The sequence below is a fragment of the Lineus longissimus genome, chromosome 12 (assembly GCF_910592395.1).
Source record: "Lineus longissimus chromosome 12, tnLinLong1.2, whole genome shotgun sequence".
NCBI classification, from domain to species: Eukaryota; Metazoa; Nemertea; class Pilidiophora; order Heteronemertea; family Lineidae; genus Lineus; species Lineus longissimus.
Genome location: NC_088319.1, coordinates 9736627 through 9758537, shown reverse-complemented (window position 1 = coordinate 9758537; position 21911 = coordinate 9736627). Strand labels below are relative to the sequence as shown.

General features: G+C 42.9%; 1 protein-coding gene across 1 annotated transcript; it reads right to left on the bottom strand.

Annotated features, from left to right (window-relative positions):
• Nucleotides 1–1792: 1792 nt before the first annotated feature.
• LOC135496727 (6-phosphogluconate dehydrogenase, decarboxylating-like) lies at nucleotides 1793–21545 on the bottom strand. Its single transcript, XM_064786201.1, has 13 exons — nucleotides 21502–21545; nucleotides 15635–15710; nucleotides 15064–15243; nucleotides 13849–13914; nucleotides 10975–11093; nucleotides 9194–9395; nucleotides 8570–8695; nucleotides 7499–7562; nucleotides 6905–7035; nucleotides 6602–6735; nucleotides 5061–5160; nucleotides 4454–4576; nucleotides 1793–2965 (listed from the first exon to the last, which is right to left on the bottom strand). Exons 1-13 carry the CDS (start codon nucleotides 21510–21512, stop codon nucleotides 2846–2848), a joined length of 1452 nt encoding a protein of 483 aa, XP_064642271.1. The 5' UTR covers nucleotides 21513–21545; the 3' UTR covers nucleotides 1793–2845.
• Between the last annotated feature and the right edge of the window lie 366 nt (nucleotides 21546–21911).

Sequence of the window (21911 nt, the reverse complement as noted above, 5' to 3'; positions counted from 1 at the left end):
TTTTTGTAAAGATAGTCACTTGTTCTCCAATTCGGATTTTATTTCCACATTGAGCAGCACTGATCACGACATCATCATCAAGACTGCTATTTTTATCTCCAGGGCTTTTTACGAAAGGCAAGCAGCTCTTCAGGAGCAATGACAATATAATTTTACCAATGTCTTTTATTTTGTAATATTCATGCATGTATATGCCATACTGTCTGTACTTGTGATAGTTGTGCAAATAAATAATTTGAATTTGAAAAATTTGTAATTATGGGACTGGAAAATCCCTATCTTATCAAGGACTTAATGTTTTATGTTCAAAATGGTGCAATTATTTGATGTTATTACTCTTTGTGAATGACCTGAAACGCCTTGGGGGCCCTGGTAGAAAACACCTCTGGTACGGCGGAAAAACACCCCCGATTCAGTTGAAACTGCTGTCAACTGGGACCAAACCTAATAATTTCAAATGTATCCGGTAGATGGCAATACCTGCCGGTGCTTAATTTCGTGGCCTCTGCAGCCACCAGAACTTGGATTTTGCAGAAATCTTCCAAATCGTTCATGTTTTTTTCAAAGAAAATTTCAGAAAAAAAAAAGTTGAACAAACACATTCCAAAATGGACAAAAAGTAGCAAAAATATTTCTAAAAAATCTCAAAATATTCCAAATATCTCTGAAAAATTTATAAATTTTCAGATTTTTACCTACCTAAACTAAAGATTTTTGGGATTTTTTGCGTTCGGATTTTTACAGTTAGGATCTTTACAGTTATGATTTTTACAGTTAGAATTTTTTCCTTTGGATTTTTACCGTTGGGATTTTTACCTACATTCCCTTTATAGTAGTGATGATGTTTGCTGGTTTAGGCTGTGCCACGAGGTTGAAGCAGCATTTAGCCGTACAACCATTAACTTAAGACACAATGCCCTGTCGCGAAGTTCAATTATGCTTACTGAAGCTTACTTTACTGACATAGCTGTTTATGACCATGATTCGGCATTTAATTCGACACACTAATGGAAGGCAATGCTTTTTTATGTTAGTGCATTGATCTTTACTAAAAATAAAACACTGGCACACACAAAAGGTGTGAAACCCCACAATTTGAATCAAAAACTACCGAACCTGCAATTCAACACTATCTAGGCAGATTATACTCAACACGACACCAGCAAATGCTCCGAAATCCAATTCTCACCCTGCTGATGAGGCGGGATTGACGCTGCTCCCGGTTGGGTTTCTCACAAAAGACCAGACAAAATTTCAAGGGACGAATACAAATTATGAATCTTTATTCATCATTGTAAAACAAAATACATTGGTATGGAAGCTTTATAGAGTTTCCGTGGATTCATTTACCTTACAACATCTAACCGTAGTTCCTAAGAAATGTCGGATTTCCTGCTGCCTGGTATATGATACCATATACATCCTTCTATAAACAAGGACACCAACAATCCAAAGGAACAAAGCATCTTTTAGTGTACAGTGTTTGATAATACAAAAAATGACCATTGTCTAGATCACCGTTGTCTAATTTACCGGTGTCTAACTTACCGTAAACCCAAAATTACATAGCCTAGTTTGGTGAACCGTCAGAACAGAAATCAGAATGGCATATTTTACTGCACGCAATCAGCAAACCGCTGACTTTGTATGATTGATTCAGAAATTTCGACATTGAAGATTCAACCAAATATAGCTAAAATCAACCTCGCTTAACTTGAATATGTCAGAACCGCCCACCGGATTTAGCCAAATTTTGAAATATATACACCAAGTCTAATTTCTTTGACATAGATTGTGTAGTAAGAAGGTTTCACCGTACAAAACATTGTGAATATGCACTGACCGGGCACAGAAAAGCCTACGCCGCCTTTAACTTGCTCAAAACCCATCGTAATGACACATGGTCTCCCGTGGGATAGGTGCGTTTCAGAGCATGTTTTGTGCAAAGTTGGCTTTAACGTCAGGGTTAACTGTTAGTTGGACAAACTTGATATTTGATACGCATTCATGATTTCTTCTTGATTTGAAATACAGTAAAACCTCTAAATAGCAGACGCTTGTGACACTGGGCATTATGTCCATATAGAGAGGGTGTGCTTAATATGGAGGTTATGCCATGATCGTCATATAGATGCATTCCTGTGTATTTTGAGTATTGTGATCATAATTCCATCCTACATATTCCATTGGGACGTTTTGATAAATACAGATTGGCTCTATGTTTCCTTACAAATAATATATCAACCTGATAATATTTACATGCACATTCAAGATTATTTCATTTAAGACCTGATTAACCAGGGCAATTTAAATTTGCCAACTTTGCTATTAGATGGATTTGCACTTCACAACACATGAATATCCTAACTAGTAGTCGCATAAAAGCATATTACGACTAAACGCATTTGCTACTTCACACCAATTTGTAATCAGTACACAAGGGAACAAACAACTCAATAAACAACATTTAAGTCCAAGTTATAGCCAGACTCAATGATGAGCTGAGAAGATTTAACTAAACAAAACCTGTGACTTTCAGTAGGAGTGTCACGGGTCCTGACAAGGAAAGCAAGCAGTACGAAATCCTCTCACCAAAACACAACACCATGTCTTTAATTCGAGTATTTTTAAAATTTAATACGCAAACTTATCACCTGCTAGGCCCTAGTTTTTCTTAACTGTCCATAATTGCGAGTAGAAAGTCCCAATTGGTAGTTCAGAGAAACAAATTAGTTGTGAACAAATTGTCAGCAAATACGAGTTCTGACACGTTTGCATCTATCTATTGACTACTATTCCCGCCGCCCCTAGGTTAGATTGACTAGAGCCGGGATTTCCTGAGTTGCTATGCATCATACGTGGTAGACGACACCCTGCCTCCGTGCCCAGTCCAGTTGGCGTGAATGTATTTCCCAGGGTTAGCGAGAAGTTCGTACGTGTGAGCTCCGAAGAAATCACGCTGGGCCTGAAAAGACAATATCAAGAAATGCTTTTATTCTTATTCTGGAATGCATACTTTTAACCCATAGCAGAACACCTATGGTTTACTCCATAGCCTTTTAATGAAATGGTCCAGGGACCATGTGCTCATCTCAGGTAATGTAATGCATTTAATTTGCCGTGGATATGGGGAGAAGTTTCTGGCTAGTTTCACCAGTTTTGATTCCATTGAATAATATTATTCTTCTCGGCTCAATGGCACCAAAGAAAATTACCGGTACCATCTAAGTATAGCATTTTGGTTATAAACTTGACTGAATTTCGGGGTTATTGAAGAGTGTACATGTCACATGGAAATTAATTGACAACTGTTCAACAGTTTAGGAGTTCTAGGACTTCGTTGGATTTTCAAGATGGCGGCCTGGTGGCCATATTTGTCATGGGATTTGACTGAAAATGAGAGATATTGATAAGAGTACATAGATACATAATCATATGAAATTTGGTTCCACTCCGATCATTAGTTTCGGGGTAATAGGACTTTGTTTAATTTTCAAGACGGCAACCTGGCGGCCATATTGGTAGATGGATTTGACTGAAAATCAGGGATGTTGTAGAGAGTACATAGACATACAATCACATGAAATTTGGTTGCAATCCGACTTTTTTTAATTTTCAAGATGGCCCCCTGGTGCTCTGCTAACGGACGACGACGACGGACGCCACGGTATCGTATAAGCTCCCCAGAGGTGAGCTATAAAGCTGAAAACGGGCACCTATGGCTAATTCCGTATGTTATTTGAATCACCCGCCACAATGGGGAATCCCCATAACGTCATCAGTTATCACTGTGCAGCCGTGAAGAATGATCAATACACTTGTTTTCTTGCCATTGTGTGTTCAATTTCATCTTTCTGAAGGATTGGGGGGGGGGGGTTAATGAGAGGACCAGGCCAGCTATAGAGGATACTACAGGAACATGAATTATGAAATCAAGCATAGGAAATAGGGATAAGTTTATGACTTTATTTGATGGTATATCATCTCTTGTTTCAATCCAGAGTACTGCAGTGTGTATTGGTCAATGTTTGTGGTCGTAAGGGCTATTTTGGCTGGCCCACCCAGGGGCCCTTTTTTGGTGAAATACGTCCCTTTTATGTGGGTAAAGTCTGTTTTTTTCTCAATATCGAATCGGTAATATTAGATAACATTATAGCTTTCAGAAAATGTATACTTAATTGGATCTACCTTGGTTTATTGTGTTGTTTTTATTGTTTTTCTGAATTTAGTTGCCACTATCTAAAATGCCTGTTTAGAAATATTAAATGCTAAATGCTTGCCCTGCAATGGGTTACGGAAGGATAGAGTCGCACAATTCTCCACGGTTTGTTAACTGACTGATTAATTCTATTATATTCACACAGTCTGTTACTGCATGGCGCAATGAAATTCTGAATGGGCAGAAAGGAAATCATTCCAGCTGTCGTGGAGAACGTTTTCAGTTTCTACCCACCTGGATGAGATTGGCTGGCACCCTTTCAGTTCTGTACCCATCATAGAAAGCCAGCGCTGATGCGAAAGCTGGAGTTGGCACCCCGAGTTGGACGGCTGTGGCAACAACATCGCGCCATGCTTTCTGTAAGAAAACATGAAAAATTCAAAGATAAAGTTTGTATTTATACAGTACTTCTCAAACTAATCCTGATTAAAGTGCTTCAGCATCGCAGAATAATCTGACTGGAGGAAGGATAACTGCCTTTGCTCATTATTTAACCTTCAAACTCCAACATATAAAGAACCAAACGACTCAGAACAATCCAAACTTGTAACCTCCACCAACAGAAGTTCAGCACTCTTTACATCATACCACCCAACTCCGTCATACCGTCATGCCATGACGGTATGACGGAGTTGGGTGGTATGAAGGCCATGACTCATGGCCTTCATATGATAAACAGATCTGCCGCTAACTGACAGCAGGTCTTGAACCGGAGGCTATTCACCACATCATTACAACTAGCAAATTACCCATCAAGCCGGCAGGTTGATTCTGGCTATACAATTAAGACTTGTATCAGCTACTGTGTGAGGACAGAAACATAAGTTGACCGCAAACCTACCTGACAATTATGAATAGCATCCTTGAAGAAGTCGTTTAAAAGGAGGGTAACAAGATCTGGATTCTTATCAAAGGCTTCCTTGATACTTCCAAGAAATCGACTGCAAGGGAAGATTTAAAGGGATGTGGACGGCATCATTTACAGACGGAGACAAGTATACAACCTGGTGTATATTATTGCATAATCAAATGGTAATAAATTAGGAGAGGGGGTCTTTTAATATGATAATGAAAAAATTTTGATGTAAAGAAAAAACAAGTTGCCTTGACTGTGATCAGAATCACTGATTTTGGATTACCAGCCTAATACCATAAGGCCCCACAGGTGGCGCTGATTGGCAACTACCTGGGGCGTAATTCTAAATAATTTCATAATTGAAATCCGCGACAGGATTCTGTCATATGGCACGATCTTCGCCTCAGAATAAACTGATAAGTTATAAATGTTTAGGTCAAGGTTGGGTTAGGTTGTTTGTTTTATTCACAATTTTCACAATTGTTTGTTTTTTACGCAATTTGATCATAATTGTGCACTTGCAGATTATTATATGAATGGAAAGGCCAGAGGCCATTGTGCTCACTGTATAGATATTTGGCAGACAATTCATGCTTGTTGATAAATACGCCATAATATACAGCCAAATGGAAATTTTATGCCAAGTTGGTCAAGTCAAAACCCCATGCGATATATAATAGCGTATGGTGGTCAGATGCACCCATGATATCAGATTGGTGGCAATCGGGCGAGGTGTTGAGCAATAATTGCATTTTTAAGGTTTTCAGATTTGGCCCCCTGGTGGCCAAGCTGTGAATCAGATCAAACTGAACTTCAGTCCCTGGGAACACCTGACTATATTGTACTGTACATGTTTACCAAATGACATTGTGAGATCAATTGTCACCACCCTGGAGAAAGGGTTCCTAGGAAAGGAAAATTGATCTAATAAAGTTTAAAATTGCATTGTTGGGTCTTTCGACAAAATATTGTTGTGCCCATCTGGTGATAAGGCTCTTCAAACATGATTTGCATCAAATATAGAGAAAAATGCACTGCTGGTTTGTCCTATGGAAAGCGAACAAATTTTAAAATATGCATGGATGGATTTTGTGCTTGCACCAAAGAGTAACCCGCTCGTTAATTAACCTCGAAATTTAGTGCATATGATGACATATTGTCCAAGTTACTAGATGGACACAGCTTATTTTAGAAAATTTACCAACAAGCGAAAATTTTGACACTGGCCCTTTCATTAGTGATTTGTTTTCGATAATATTTTCATGGCAGGTACTCAAGGCAAGAATACATCACATGTCTAACGCCTTTTTGATTAGACCTACTTTTTAAGGTCACAGTGGTCAAATGGCGTCAATTGGCCGGTATAGAGTGTAACTGCGGCATGTTTCTTGACCACAAAAGTTCTGAACTTGAAACTTGGTACACATGACCCTCCAGGTCAGGTAACCTCTGACACAGAATTTTGGTCAGATCAGATTTTGCCACATTCCTCGGAGTAACCTGAGCTCTAAAGTCTCTTTTCTCACCTCCTGATAATACATCCACCCCTCCACATCAAGGCAATGGCACCGTAGTTCAATGTCCAGTTGAATTCCTTGGCTGCTTGTTTCATGAGCATGAATCCCTGAGCATAAGAGATGATTTTTGAAGCATAGAGTGCCTGAAATATATGAAAGAGCCTTTGAAACCTGCAATAACATATTCGCTAGGGAACCAATGCAGGCCTTTCAATTACAGCAGTTAGGGATACGGACGACAACAGATGCCACAAAAGTCACACAGGCTCATGAGGCAAGCCAAAAATAGCTCTTTTATCCAACTGAACATACCTTTCTAATGCTCTCAATAAAGGCTGTCTTATCTCCTTTGTATTTTGTCTCTGCCGGTCCCTTGAGACTACGGCTGGCCGTAACACGATCTGCTTTCAATGACGAAAGACAGCGTGCAAACACAGCTTCGGCTGGAAAAGTGAAAATGGATAAAAATATAACTGAACACCAAAGTAAAAATGCGAATCAACTCTTCAAGCGAGAAGGGAAGAGGGGTATCAGTCCTGTTACATTCATACCAAAGGTTTTCCTGACTTAGGATTTTTCAAGCATACCCAGTTAATGAATAAGTGCAGTCAGGTGTATTCCAAAAAGGGTCAAAATAACCCCTTTTAAAGGCCCTGCTCTGAATCCCGATAAGCAAGTTTTGCCAAATCCAGATCAAGATTGTTCATCTCTAAGCCTGCTAGAATTAGGGTGTCAATCACAGGCCCAAATGATGTTCAGCCCATCACAGCAGCCTAGATGACTATGAACTAGTGCACAACAGCAGATCTATCCCAAGTATAAACCATTCTCCGGTTTATCACTATTTTCTGAAACTCTTCCCTGAAAGTGTTTTTGCTTCATAGATAGCCTTTATGATGGACTTACATATGAGAGTGGCAGGTACTCCAAACTCCAGGGCATTGATAGCAGTCCATTTACCAGTGCCTTTCTGAAATGAGAAATTACTATTTCTGTCAACTCTTTTGGTGAGATATCTATGCAATCAGCTGGATTAGTCACCATATACTGATAATGTACCTTAACTCTTGTTTTACGCAATTCTTCTGAATACAGGCCACTTTGATCGACAGTTTACCCCTTAATCTAGCAGCAGTGGACTAGTCAGATCAGCAGGTGTGACGGGCAAAATAGCTTGCTTGGACTGTAACTCACACTTTGGGTATCCCTGCAGGACTAGACTAGGACAAAGTCATGAATTCTTTTTAACCCTTTAACTGCCACCTTTGAGGGATGAGTGGCAGAGTGGTTAGAGCGCCAGGCTTATAACCAGGAGGCCGTAGGTTCAATACTAATACGGATCAATACTGTTTCATCTTTGTGTCCTTGGGCAGGACACTTAACCCTACTTGCTTCTCTCCACCCAGGAGGTACCAGGCCTGCCTGGGAGGAACCTGCGACAGACCAGCATCCTATCCAGGGGGAGTAACACTCCTAATTGCTAAATGCTACGGAAACCGTGATAAGCTCCGGCCGCAAGAGTTGTTTGCAGCTCAGGCAATAGCCCAGCTGACATTAACTTTAACCAATTGCCACTATCGTCGAATTTCGACGAGCGCCTGTACATTATTCACCATTGATACAATTGAGTTTCATTGAAAAGATTGTCTACTACGCAGTTTTCCAGCCTACCAATAGATGGCGTGCAGGTAGAAGATTGTTTCTATGGCAGGTTCGAGGAATATAACTTTTCTCTGTTCAAGCTAGTTCTTTACGAAAATTAGAAAAAATATTCGGCAGTTAAAGGGTTAAGTTTGCGCATGGTGTCAATAAAATGAGTGCAAATATTCCATGGTTTCCATGGTAAGCACTTTATTATTCAAGGACGACACAATGTACAACCGATATCAATAAACTCAATGCTTTTTTCAACAAGCGTAAACAAAGCTGAACAATCACAACAAAACAATGCTTTGAGTCAATCAAAATTGCGCTCACCTGTCCAGCGGAGTCGCGTATCTTTTCCACCAAGTATTCACCCTTGTCATCTTTGTATTGCATAATTGCAGCAGATATCTCAATAAGGAAGGAGTCCAACTCTGTTTTGTTCCATGCCTCAAACACCTGGAAATAATCGGGTAAATAGGACACTTCATGAGTTCTGTAGACCCAACTACCCAAAAACTCTCCCAACACCTGGCAGTCACAATACTCGCGTGTGTAAAATAAACATAATTATTTCAATCCCACAGACGGTGCACAATTTGTTCCTTGTGGTGCATGATTGCAATCATTGTGTGTTTTATGATATGAAATTTATTTTACTTCCTTTAGACTCCCACAGGAGTTGTCAGACCATTGCAAATTATTTTTGCAACAGTTCAAATAATGGACCCCATTTCAAAGTGACTGCCAGGTGTTGGGAGAGTTTTGGGGTAGTTTGGTCTGCAGAACTCATGAAGTGTCCAATATCTAGTCAGTTTTCATTGAATTACTTGACAGCGGATGTGTCATGCATCTCATGCTCACTGAAAACATGTGTCTGTTGATTTGTATAAGTTTTTTGTGGCAGAAATTGTTAGTAATTGAGAGCGAAAAGTCAGATATGAAAAAGTAACTCACTTTACCCATCTCGGGAGGCGTCATTCCAAGCGTTTCACGCATCAAGTGATATGCCTCACAGATCAGCTGCATGTCGCCATACTCGATACCGTTGTGGACCATCTTGACAAAATGTCCTGCCCCTCCGTCGCCAACCCAATCACAGCATGGTTCTTTGCCGACTTTAGCGGCAATGGATTGAAAGATTGGCTTGAGATGGGGCCTGAAGCAAAAAACAACACAAATTTTCTTGAAGGGCAGAAAAATTATTCTCCTTTGCTATGAAATTCAAATAGTGTATAAAGATGTCGATGTAGCCCTAATGACTCAAGGATGGAAATGGAATTAAGCTCCTGCAAGTCATAAACTTAATAACATTTACTTCTTTAGTTGTTAAAATCTTTTAATGTGAAGGCCAATGTGATTACAGTTGTTTATGGTACATTTCTGACCAAAGTACGTCCCTACACTTTAAGAACAGACCAGAGATGACATTCAATCTAATCACTTACAATGCCTCCGGTGCACTGCCCAGCATCAGGCTGGGGCCATACCTGGTACCCTCCTCACCACCACTCACACCTGATCCATTACAGACCATGCCTCAGGTACACCGCCCGGCATCAGGCTAGGGCCACACCTGGTACCCTCCTCACCACCACTCACACCTGATCCATTACAGACCATGCCCCCAGTGCACTGCCCGGCATCAGGCTAGGGTCACACCTGGTACCCTCCTCACTACCACTCACACCTGATCCATTACAGACCATGCCCCCAGTGCACTGCCCGGCATCAGGCTAGGGCCACACCTGGTACCCTCCTCACTACCACTCACACCTGATCCATTACAGACCATGCCCCCAGTGCACTGCCCGGCATCAGGCTAGGGCCACACCTGGTACCCTCCTCACCACCACTCACACCTGATCCATCACAGACCATGCCTCAGGTACACCGCCCGGCATCAGGCTGGGGCCACACCTGGTACCCTCCTCACCACCACTCACACCTGATCCATTACAGACCATGCCTCAGGTACAAAGCCCGGCATCAGGCTAGGGCCACACCTGGTACCCTCCTCACCACCACTCACACCTGATCCATCACAGACCATGCCTCAGGTACACCGGCCGGCATCAGGCTGGGGCCACACCTGGTACCCTCCTCACCACCACTCACACCTGATCCATTACAGACCATGCCCCCAGTGCACTGCCCGGCATCAGGCTAGGGCCACACCTGGTACCCTCCTCACCACCACTCACACCTGATCCATCACAGACCATGCCTCAGGTACACCGCCCGGCGTCAGGCTAGGGCCACACCTGGTAACCTCCTCACCACCACTCACACCTGATCCATCACAGACCATGCCTCAGGTACACCGCCCGGCATCAGGCTAGGGCCACACCTGGTACCCTCCTCACCACCACTCACACCTGATCCATCACAGACCATGCCTCAGGTACACCGCCCGGCATCAGGCTGGGGCCACACCTGGTACCCTCCTCACCACAACTCACACCTGATCCATTACAGACCATGCCCCCAGTGCACTGCCCGGCATCAGGCTAGGGCCACACCTGGTACCCTCCTCACCACCACTCACACCTGATCCATTACAGACCATGCCCCCAGTGCACTGCCCGGCATCAGGCTAGGGCCACACCTGGTACCCTCCTCACCACCACTCACACCTGATCCATTACAGACCATGCCCCCAGTGCACTGTCCGGCATCAGGCTAGGGCCACACCTGGTACCCTCCTCACCACCACTCACACCTGATCCATCACTTACCATGCCTCCGGTGCACCGCCCGGCATCAGGCTGGGGCCATACCTGGCACCCTCCTCACCACCACTCACACCTGATCCAACATAATGGAGACCCTTTGCCTTCAAGTCCCTGCAACGTCTCTGAAAAAGTGTTTTAATGAACAGGCCAGGGGCCATTGTGCTCACAGTATAGATATTTGGTGGTTAGGAGCCCATCCTGGTTGATAAACAGGCTACATGTATAGTATATACGTAAAATCAAAGTCAGTATGACATGTGATGTATCCTTGCTTGGAGGACCTACCATAAAAATATCATCGAAAACAAGTCACTAATAATTTTTAGTTTTGGCCCCCAAGTGGCCAAGTCCAGAATCAGATCGGACCGAAATTTGATGTCTGAGGTAACATGGCCTTGGGAGTCGTCTGTACCAAATTTCAAGTTCATAACTTTAGTGGAAAATGTGGTTAAGAAACGTGCCATAGTTACACTCAAACGGCCAATTTACGCCATTTGACCTCTGTGACCTTAAAAATTAGGTCAAATCAACAACCGGTATGCTATGTGATGTATCCTTCCTAAGAGAACCTATCATAAAAAATTTATCGAAACAGGTCACTCATAAGAGAGATATCACACTTTTTAGGTTTCCACTTTTGGCCCCCTGGTGGCCAAGTCAAGAACCAGATCAGACAGAAATTTAGTGTCAGAGGTCACCTGACCTGGGGGGGGGGGGGTCTGGTGTACAAAGTTTCAAGTTCATAACTTTAGCGGTTAAGAAACGTGCCACTGTTTTTAAAACAGGATACAGACGACGACGACGGACGACAAACACAGCGGTACTAATATTATCAGTGCAGTGCCCTAGGAAGCGCGCAGCGCCTTTAGGTTGGGGGGAAACCCCCCAAACCCCCTGGTTGGGACCCTGCTATAGTTCCTTCCGCCAATTTTTTGTTTTGATAGACAGTTTTCTCCGTGTATCGCATTAGCAGTAACTCAACTCCATCGTCATAATAGCCGGCAAAAAATGGAAAATGTCCCCCCCCCGAAAGGTGTCCAGACTATCGTAGTCTGGGACTCTGGCAGATTCTAATGTAAAGTGCAAGCTCTATTGAACTCGCGCAACTGTCGCCATGGAGAGCCCCCCCCCACCCCCGCCCTTCTGACATGTTTTAGCCAGTGCATTGGGGGGAAGGCCCCTCAAACCCCCTATTGGCCTCTCAATAAGTCCTTCCGAGCTGCTTACCCTGGGGCGCTCGGGTGGAACCCCCAAATCTTCATGATGGTGCAGTCCTTTGACACGTTTAACCCAGAGCGAGGAAGAGGTACTCCTTTGATGGTACCCTAACTGCAACCCTCAACTATCATTACCCTTCCTTTTCACTGGCATGATATTGGCAAGACTCCCTAGTGGTCGTACTGGTGGCTTCCTTGAGACAATTGCTTGTGGTCGTACCTGGGCAACCAATTCAAGGGGTCAGGGATCTAGGGATCAGGTTTTTCCCCCACCAACATATTGCCGAATGGTTAATGCATAAAAAATTGGTTGGAAAGGGTTTTTGCTGGCCAAGAGACTTGAAGACACTTGACTCTTGAGGAACACCAGACTGATGAACAAAGAACCTGAGGAACATAGAACCCTCTTCATACCTGGGAGCATAAAAAGCCTGCTAGCGAATATTGATTATTCTTTAGAAAAAAACGGAAGATCTGCAAAACCAATGGTACCCCATAAAAACATACATTCCTCCTTGAGGTGTCTTCGGATCCCACTACGGCCCGTGTGGAATTCGTTCAAAAGGTTTATTGAAATCTCAAAATAAAATTTTTTTCTCGAAACGCCTGCCCGTCTTTTGCTTCATTATTTCGGGATTAAATCCATTTTAAGCATCTTTTGGATATTATCACTAAAGTTTCAAAAATCAAAACACATATGTCGGGGGGGGGGGTAAACCCCCTGAAATTGAAGTTTGATTAAAAAACAGTGAGAATAATCGTGTGGTTCTCTCTCGGAGCTCAGAATAGTCGAGTTACTACTTTCGCGCGTTTATCTCTTCTGGCGGCCATTTTAAGTCAAATTTAAGCCATTTGAAACGAATCCATGGACTTGAGAAACATTGTTTACATTGGATGACGTCGTATTCACGTTAACCATAGTAGCGCTTCGCAGAAAAGCCTTTATTAAAATTTTGCATGTATCATACACAGGGCCTCATTCTTGTGCCAGCGGTATTGATTTTTTTATCAAGATACAGACAGCGCAATCAAGTTGCTCGTGCTGTGTTGGAGTCGATGGAAAAGAGAAAGTTATCAGTAGGTCTTGTCAGAAATCATCAATTGTTTTGTGTGACACAATTGAAATTAACATGGCACTGTTGGGTCCCTATGCTGAAATCGATTCAGTCAGGTGGAACTTCAATTTCCAAGCGCCTCAGATTTAGGCCTAATTTTTTTTATCTCCAGCCTCCCATTGTGCCGTGTTAAATCGATTCAGTCAGGTGGAACTTCAATTTCCAAGCGCCTCAGATTTAGGCCTAATTTTTTTTATCTCCAGCCTCCCATTGTGCCGTGTTAAATCCATGAGTAATCGTGAGAGGGTTGAGATGTGCACACACCGCTTCTGTTCTTTTAGATGGAAGACTGAAAGTGAAGGCAAGGCCAGCAAAGTGTCATAAACGTTTTTTTGACTGGGCTTCCTTGGATCAGTGAGTCATAGCCTGCCGAGTGTGCGAATAAAAAATATAATGAAAATCTTTCATTGCATTGAAATCCCATCTCTGATTGAAAGGACAGTACTGTCCAACTCCCATGTTTCAAAATTCTAAATCAGCCCCTTGCGGCTGATTTCTAACCACCACTATCTAATGGGTACCCACTGAAAGGGTTAAGAACTTACATTGGTGTCTGTGTATTCAGAGTTCCCGCCATCAATGATGATATCACCAGCTTCCAACAGGGGGACCTGAAAAAGACAGATACTACGTTTGAATAATGGATTGACATGACTAATGTTTGGAAAGCCCTTCTGCAGGTACTAATTCTGTCACCAACAGGAGACAGTTTGGCCAAAAACAACAATGGGCATGGTAACACGGTAGCGGATTATTTATTCATTTATATATTCCCATTTCGCCCCTTCTCACTTTGCCTCTTCGCATTTCGCTCCCAATCTATTCCCAATTCGTCCCATCCCATTTTGCCCCTTTTCGATTCGCTCCGCTGGAATTTGCCATATCGGAATCGGTGAACTGGCAAACAAAGTCACAAGGCATGATGGAGAATGCAATAAAATTCTTTCAAACAAAGCCTGGTTGTAGACCAGCAATACAAATTCCGTTTTCATAAACTGCACGGCAAAAAACACTATTGGAAATGCGTAAATGAACTCTCCAGAGCCCTGGCCCACACAGAATGGGAAAGGGACAGAATGGGAAAGGGGCAAAATGGGAAGGGGCAAAATGGGAAGGGGCAAAGTGGGAAGGGGTGAAATGGGAAGGGGCGTAGAGAGAAAGGGGTGGATTGGGAAAGGGGAGACATGGGAAAGGGTGACACGGGAAAGGGTGACACGGGAAAGGGTGACACGGGAAAGGGGCGACACGGGAAAGGGTGACACGGGAAAGGGACGACACCGGAAAGGGGCGAACTGGCAATGGGGCGAATTGGGAAGGGGCGATATGGGAAGGGGAGAAATAGAAAAGGGGCAAAATGGGAATAACTAAGGGGCAAATTGGGAAGGGGCGAGATGGGAAGACACCGATTTTTGCTGGGTGTATGGAGTCCACTAAAGGTTACTGTCCACCAATGACTATGTGGGATATTTTACTTGCCCAGGCATAGACACTCAGGTACAAGGTCAACAGCTCTCAGTCCCATCCAACAAACCCTCGAATATTCATTCATTGTGTTGTGAAGAGCCAGGAATTTCAGTTCCTTGAAAGCCACCCTAGACACAGTGGTTCATCCTGACAGACAATCCTGGGTTCTCTCCAGGACCAGACCCGGGTCCTATTATGTGGCAGCCAGCAGTGTTTAAAACCACTAGAATATGAGGCTCCTCAAAGGAGTTTTTGGTATAGCTCAACAAAATGATCTCTACCAAATGTCTACCTACCAGTTTGTCAATAAATGCATCCACCGCAGCCCCGGCCTTTACAAGTAGCATCACCTTCCTTGGCTTCTTCAACTTCTTCACCATTTCCTCCATGGAATGAGCTCCAATGATTTTCGTACCCTTAGCTTCATTAGCCAGGAAATCATCCACTTTTGATACGGTTCGGTTGAATGCGCACACCTTGAATCAGACATAACTAACATTACCCACAAAAGGCACCTCTTATATCCTGGACATTAACACACCGGGCGTGTTGAGGAAAGATCATTGATATCGACAGAGTTAGCTAGCAAGCACTGTGAATACATTCAGTCTGGATGAAGCCCGCCGGGTGTTCCATCAAGATGTTGACAATTCTTCAAGAAACATGTCTTTGAACATGTGTGGACCAAGTAGGGAGTTTGTTCCTTTCTGTCATATCCTCATGTTCACCAGAGGCAACCCCTTCAGAAAACTGCCAGTACTAGGTCCTTGGGAAAGGACGGATTAAGCCTTGTCGGCTGCCAACTGAAAAATTATTTGACTACAAAGGTTACAAACTGCTCAAGAAAATATTCTATCAACAGCTTACCTTGTAGCCATGGTCATTCATGTTGAGAATGATGTTTTGGCCCATGACGGCCAAGCCAATCAAAGCGATATCTGCCCTGGAAAAATAAGCATCGTGCAATTTGAAGTCAGTTGCTCAGTAAATTCATGATTAGGCATTTAGGGGAAAGGCTTCTTCGAGGTTCACCTACCTCCATTGTTTGGGAAGACTTATACACAAGACCACTGAGTAGATTTCTGAGGTATCAGACAACACCCGAGTAATGGTCTTTGGCTTTGAAACTGCAGAGACCACAGTTCGATTTATCTATGCCGCAAATAGACAAAAGAGCAATTTAAAATGAAGATATTTCCCTGCTTCAGAAATACAGCATCACATCGAAAAACATCCATGACCATGCAGAACTTGCAACTGAGCAGGACTGGGCGAACCAGAGAAACCATTCCAAGCATTGAGTTCCATGACGAAATAAAGTCAATGTTAAACATATACACCAGTGCGTTGCTTGTGACATCTTGTATTATAACGACATCATTTATAACATCATATCACTTTCCTTCTGGTAGCCTAAAATGCCCACATTACATTTTTTTCATTTTTTTCCTTTTTACAGACAAATGAACACTGGCAAATGAAGTAGTTCGGTATCATCGTCAACAATGTCTCAACATTCCAAGCCTAGATTCACAAATGTGCTATCATCATAGTATATTATCTCATGGCAGAAGCGGTGTGATTCAGGCAGACTTCCCATCACTTTTTGCCTTTGAACATGCAATCTGTAGCAATGTGACCATAAAAAATCATCAGTCGTGTGCTTCTACCACGCCGAACTTGGCCGGTTTTGTGAGATATTTTCATTTCAATCGGCCATGACATTGGTTTGTGTAATGGATTTTACTGACCCATATTTGGCCTCTCTCTGTAGTTGTTTTTCACCAGGGGGCTATTGGTTTATTCATGCAATATTTGGAACAGCCTGCGGGTGCAGGGTCTGGGGGTGTAGGTTTTTTCATTTGTCCAGATCTATCAGGCTCAACTTCCTTGGTGTTGATATTTCTGTGTGGCTTCACTTGGATCTAGGGGACAATCTGGGAGAAGGCAACCACACTAGAGCATTCCTAGAAATGGTTTACATGTTTCGGTTCCCCAAAAAGAACTAATATTTCCTCATCGCTCTGATTTGATCAAAGTAGTCCTCTATACACTGCAATAGGCCTAGCCTACTCAATGACTCGAGCCAAACTTTTGCAACCAATCGTTGCTAGCACTCCCGAATCGTCAATTAATCTCCAGTCCATGACACTAAACAGCGATGTGCCTAGTGAACAAACAACTGGAACCGTTGCTACAATCAATAAAATGTATCAAGTTATATAATATCAATTAAAACATTCGGCCTTCTTCAATACATTTATCAATATATTTGCACTTTAAATGAACTTCACAATTGAGTTTTAAAATGACTTGCGCAAAGTCACAATTTTCACACAGGAAATTTTAAGGAACCTCATAGCCCAGTGGTAACATTGCTGGCTACCAGGCAATAGGGCCCGGGTTCGATCCCGGGGAGGACCCAGGATTGTATTTCTGGATGAACCAGTGTGGCTATTAAGGAACTAAATTTCTTGGCTCTTCACAGTCGTTCGAATGAGACAAAAACAAGGTTTCTTGCATCTGAGTTGTTCTTTAACTACGCTGTAGAGTCTGAACATGAGAATTTTAATGGGATTAACTGAACGTCCATAAGGATACTAAACGTAACTGTAAAGGATAAAGTGACTTTGTGCTTTTGAACAACTGGTGTATCTGGTGTCTACGCCAGGGCAGGTTAAAGGGCAGTATCTCAAACCACATACCACATACCACATACCCACATGCCAATTTTTTCCAGGTGGGGCAATCCAATAACGACCCTCTCAGCCAAGAATAATTATTCCGCAGGATGATGTGTCATCAATAGAAATGTCAATGGCATGATTTAAGATTGAAATATCGACAGATTTCCCTTTAACACTAGAAAGTGACGGTGGCACCCTCTAGGATTTAAATATCACCATACATGCCATATCCCCCTTTGTATCGACAGATATTCCCATTTGGCAGAGTACCACATCCGGTGGAAATATCGACAAATTGCCCCTTTAACATAAGTTACTGGCGGTGGCGCCCTCTAATGTCGAAAGATTGACAGATTTCCTATAACAATAGTTGTGAAGAAAAAGCTTCAACCGTCATTGGATTGCCCCACCTGGAAAACTTTGCATGTGGGTATGTGGGTATGTGGGTATGTGGGTATGTGGTATGCGGTTTCGATACTGCCAGGTTAAAGACCCAACCAAGTCAGAAACATGACTCTTGAGTACAATGCAGCTTGCGTGGACTCTACCTCTGGACGAAGTCACAAAGCCCATAAACCCAATTGGCGCCTAACCATAGTGGCACGCTAAAATGCTCATCCCCCTTTGGACTGGAGGAGGAATACTCCCTGGAGAAAATCTCCTTCAAGTGCAGAGCGAACCCTGACCTCTGAACAATACAAGAAATTGAAAAGAAGTACCGGTAAACCCACATGACCTTCTGATCAGATCATACAAAGCTAGTGCATGACCAGAATCAACAAATTTCCATGCACTGCTCTCTGTTAGTGTTACTACATGTATGTATGCTTTAGCCAAAGAGAGACCATTGATTGAGGTAAGGTTTACGCATCATGAAAGGGTGACCTACATTAGGGACATGTGCATTTGTCATGACTATCGAACGCACTCAATGGAATTGCAAGTGCCAAAAAATGATGGTCATAAAGCACAGTTCATGGGCTCATTTGAATTTTTGATATAATATTTGGTGGTTAGGAATTCATCCTGGTTAAAAAACATGCTACGTGTATAGCATATAGGTCAAACCAAAGTCGGTGTGACATATGATGTATCGTTGCTTCCATCACAGGCACCATAATCTATACATTTCTGGGTTCGTCTGAATCCAGAGAAGAAGTCTACAGCGTTTTCATTGCATTTAATTCATAAGTTCACCGATAGGTGGCGCCACCTTTGACACCACTTGGATCCTGAAAATGGTAAATAATTGAACAAGAAATGGCATGATGTGTGCGATCTTCAAACTGGCCTCAATAGGTTCAAAATGAACGATTTTGGAATGCCATTACCACCGGCAGATAGCCAAATGCATTAGTTTCTTTATTGATGTGAACACATGGGGTCATTCATCTCAGCTATTTTTTCGCTATATGGCCTAGAATTTGGGTGAGCATAATTGACACTCGCACAACTACGCCCAACCTCGCGTGGCAGATGGAAGGTATGTTACATATTGAGGCCAAACTGGGGATTGAGACCCGCTTCAAATGGCACAGATTCTAGGCTCATAAAATCGCCAAAGACAGACCTTCTGTTGAAAGGCGCGCATTTGCGCTTGCGCGCCTTTGCGCAGCAAAATTGTCATTTTGGCCGCGCATGGAATTGCGCGCCTAGCTCTTCAAAAAGATTTAAAATTCGCGCACCTGGATATCCCGACTGCAGCGCCGCCGATAGGCATATTATTGTAACTACATCATAGACTGTAACAGTGCACGCCATTGGTCAATGTCGGGGGTCATTCGAAAGGCCAACCAATGGAATCGCTCCTAGCATGGGAATCCGTGATTCTCATTATTATCAATCATCGCCGCCGGGTAGAAGTCACAAACAGCGACTTTCAAGAATTACTCGATTAGGCTATGAAAATAAAAGTTAGGCGAGTAAATATTTGCTCACCTAGGTATTTTTCAACAGAAGGTCTGCAAAGATCCCTCTGCACATGGAAACTAAGACGAGGGCATCAAAGTAAATAGTATCTGGAACAGGTTGGACCCATTCATGAACATGGAAACAGCCTGCGTCTTAAGAACTACATTTCTCTGGGGGGGGGGGACAAAACGACCCCGTCCCCACAGTTAGTGCCACCTTATAATAAGAGATATCACACTTTTTAGGTTTCAACATATGGCGCCCTGATGGCCAAGTCAAGAATCAGATCAGACCAAATTCAGTGTTAGAGGTCACCTGACCTGGGGGTCCTGTGTACAAAGTTTCAAGTTCGTAACTCTAGGGGTTAAGAAACGAGCCACTGTTTTTGAAACAGGATACAGACGACGACGGACACATTAGTATTGTATATATTCATCCACGGTGAGCCAAAAAGGCTTTGACCAGAGCCAATGTCTGGCATCTACGCCCTAGAGACCTATTGTTCAGAGTCATTTTGTGGCATATGGACTATCAATATCAGGGATCCTCCATATAGAATTGTTGAATGTTGTCTGTCTTGAGGATGATGACACAGCAATTTTCCAATTGACATGATTGTCGTGTCGCTTTTGTGTTCTGGGGGATTTCCCACTATATCCAGCATCCCCACGTGACGTCGCGCGCAAGATGCCATGATTGTTCTGAAATCAAGTCAATTTTTGTGGAGTGCCACAATTTACCCCCTGGTTGCAAATAAGAAGCTATGTGAACTACTTTGAAGGTCTTGGGGAAAAGCGTAATGTAAGCGAGCCTGTCTGGAATCCACGTTCGTAGTGATTCTAGGTGAGAATTTACTCCAGCAATGTCGACTAGTTCTGAATGCTGCTCGCCGGTGTGACGTAATATGTACACGTTCCTCTGTGCTGTGTGTGGCACATTTTTATCGAGGTTTTAAGTGACCTATGCGTAGTGGATTCACCGTAATCCTGGTTAAGTAAGCTTCAGTTGTGTTGAGCCATCATTATAGCTCCCACTATCCCAATTCATGCTTTGTCAGGGTGTTTTGGGCTAGTTGAAGTAGTTCGAAATCCTTAGCTCAGGTGGCAGCACCTGACGGTCCTAGTCCCATCTTCATTCCATGTTCAGGGTTATCCATGTTTGTCTTATGTTCTCCAAACTTTATGTATTTCAGTTAAAACCACATGGTCATCATCGTTCAATACAAGATACTACTACTAGGAGCATCAGTTGTTGTTTAATGATTCGAAGTTGGTCGTAAGCGACAGGAACCACAAGGCCCAGTGAAAGTGAGATCACATCGATGAATGGGAAAATTGCTGTGTCATCATGATGAATCAGCAAGATATTATTATAGAACAACTTGAAGGAAAGTAGCTCTGTATAGAATAGTTTTTTGAATTTATGCATGCACGGTCTGCTTGTTGTCGCTCAAATTTCACAATTCGCGAGTCAAGACGGTAAAGATTCATCCTTTAGTATACGCATAGGTATAAGAACTCTGAACATGTACTACTACTAGGCCTACTGCAATCCAAGGCAAGGGTTTGTTTACAAGCAGATCGAGGTATACAATGCTGCACAAAAAAATCACTTCCTAATTTATCCCATTGTTTAACCCAACAATCCCGCTAACTAGGCTTCAGGGGCCGGTGGTTTCAGCACTTTTATTACAGTAATTCTAATTAAGATGTCATTCATAGATATTCATATCACTGCCCAGTGACTGTGGTTTAAGTGTTTGTAAACAAGGCTTCCCAACAAGGAGAAGGGAAGTCACCAGCGCGCTCTCTGTCATTCGTCCATATAAAAGCCAGAATTGGTCGTTTTGGACGTAATTGTGAGTAAACAGTAAACAGTAAACAGTAAATAGTAAACCCTTGGCCTTGCCTTGGATTGGTCTGAGAGTGAGAAGCTTCCGAATTTTTCGTTGAAGACGACTCATCACATCTCAACCTTCTCATCCTCCTACTGAAACGAATCCAACTTCAAACGTCGACACCAAAGCCTTCCTAATAATACAATGTACGGATTGGTACAATATAAAGACATGACAAGCCCCACCAAAGACGAAAACAGTAAAATAGTGAGGAGTAAATTCGGAAAATCGACACTTACTGTTCCGCCATTTTGAGAGTCTCGCGCAACTGAAAATCGTCTCTTCAATGTCTCATTAGGGAGTTTTCCCCGAATGTACGCGATGATGACGTGTCCCTGACATCTATTTTAAAAGAAAATTATTATTCGCCCGACTGTCGTGTCTTGACTGAAGATTTTCTGCGCTATCGACCCGACTACAATATAATGTATTTGCTGGTCGACAGTCGTGTCTCGAGTCAAGATTCCCCGCGCTATTCATCTATTGACCCGACGACTCAGTTGATGACGTCATCGGGTGGCCAACGTTCCCGAAGCCGCCACTAGGGTTAGTGAGCGGAAAATTGGGGGAAACAATGGCGGCGGATGTAGGTCAAGCGGGCCATACATACTAGTATCCCTTTCTCCTGCTTCTGTTCGAGGACCGTTTC

Bases quoted from the DNA above. Each gene is read 5' to 3' on its own strand.
- LOC135496727 (XM_064786201.1), bottom strand. The intron at 15,244-15,634 runs GTAAGCTGTTGA...GTCTGATTCAAG, and splicing joins TGAATGACCATGGCTACAAG to GTGTGCGCATTCAACCGAAC. The intron at 7,563-8,569 runs GTGAGCGCAATT...TTCTCATTTCAG, and splicing joins TACGCGACTCCGCTGGACAG to AAAGGCACTGGTAAATGGAC.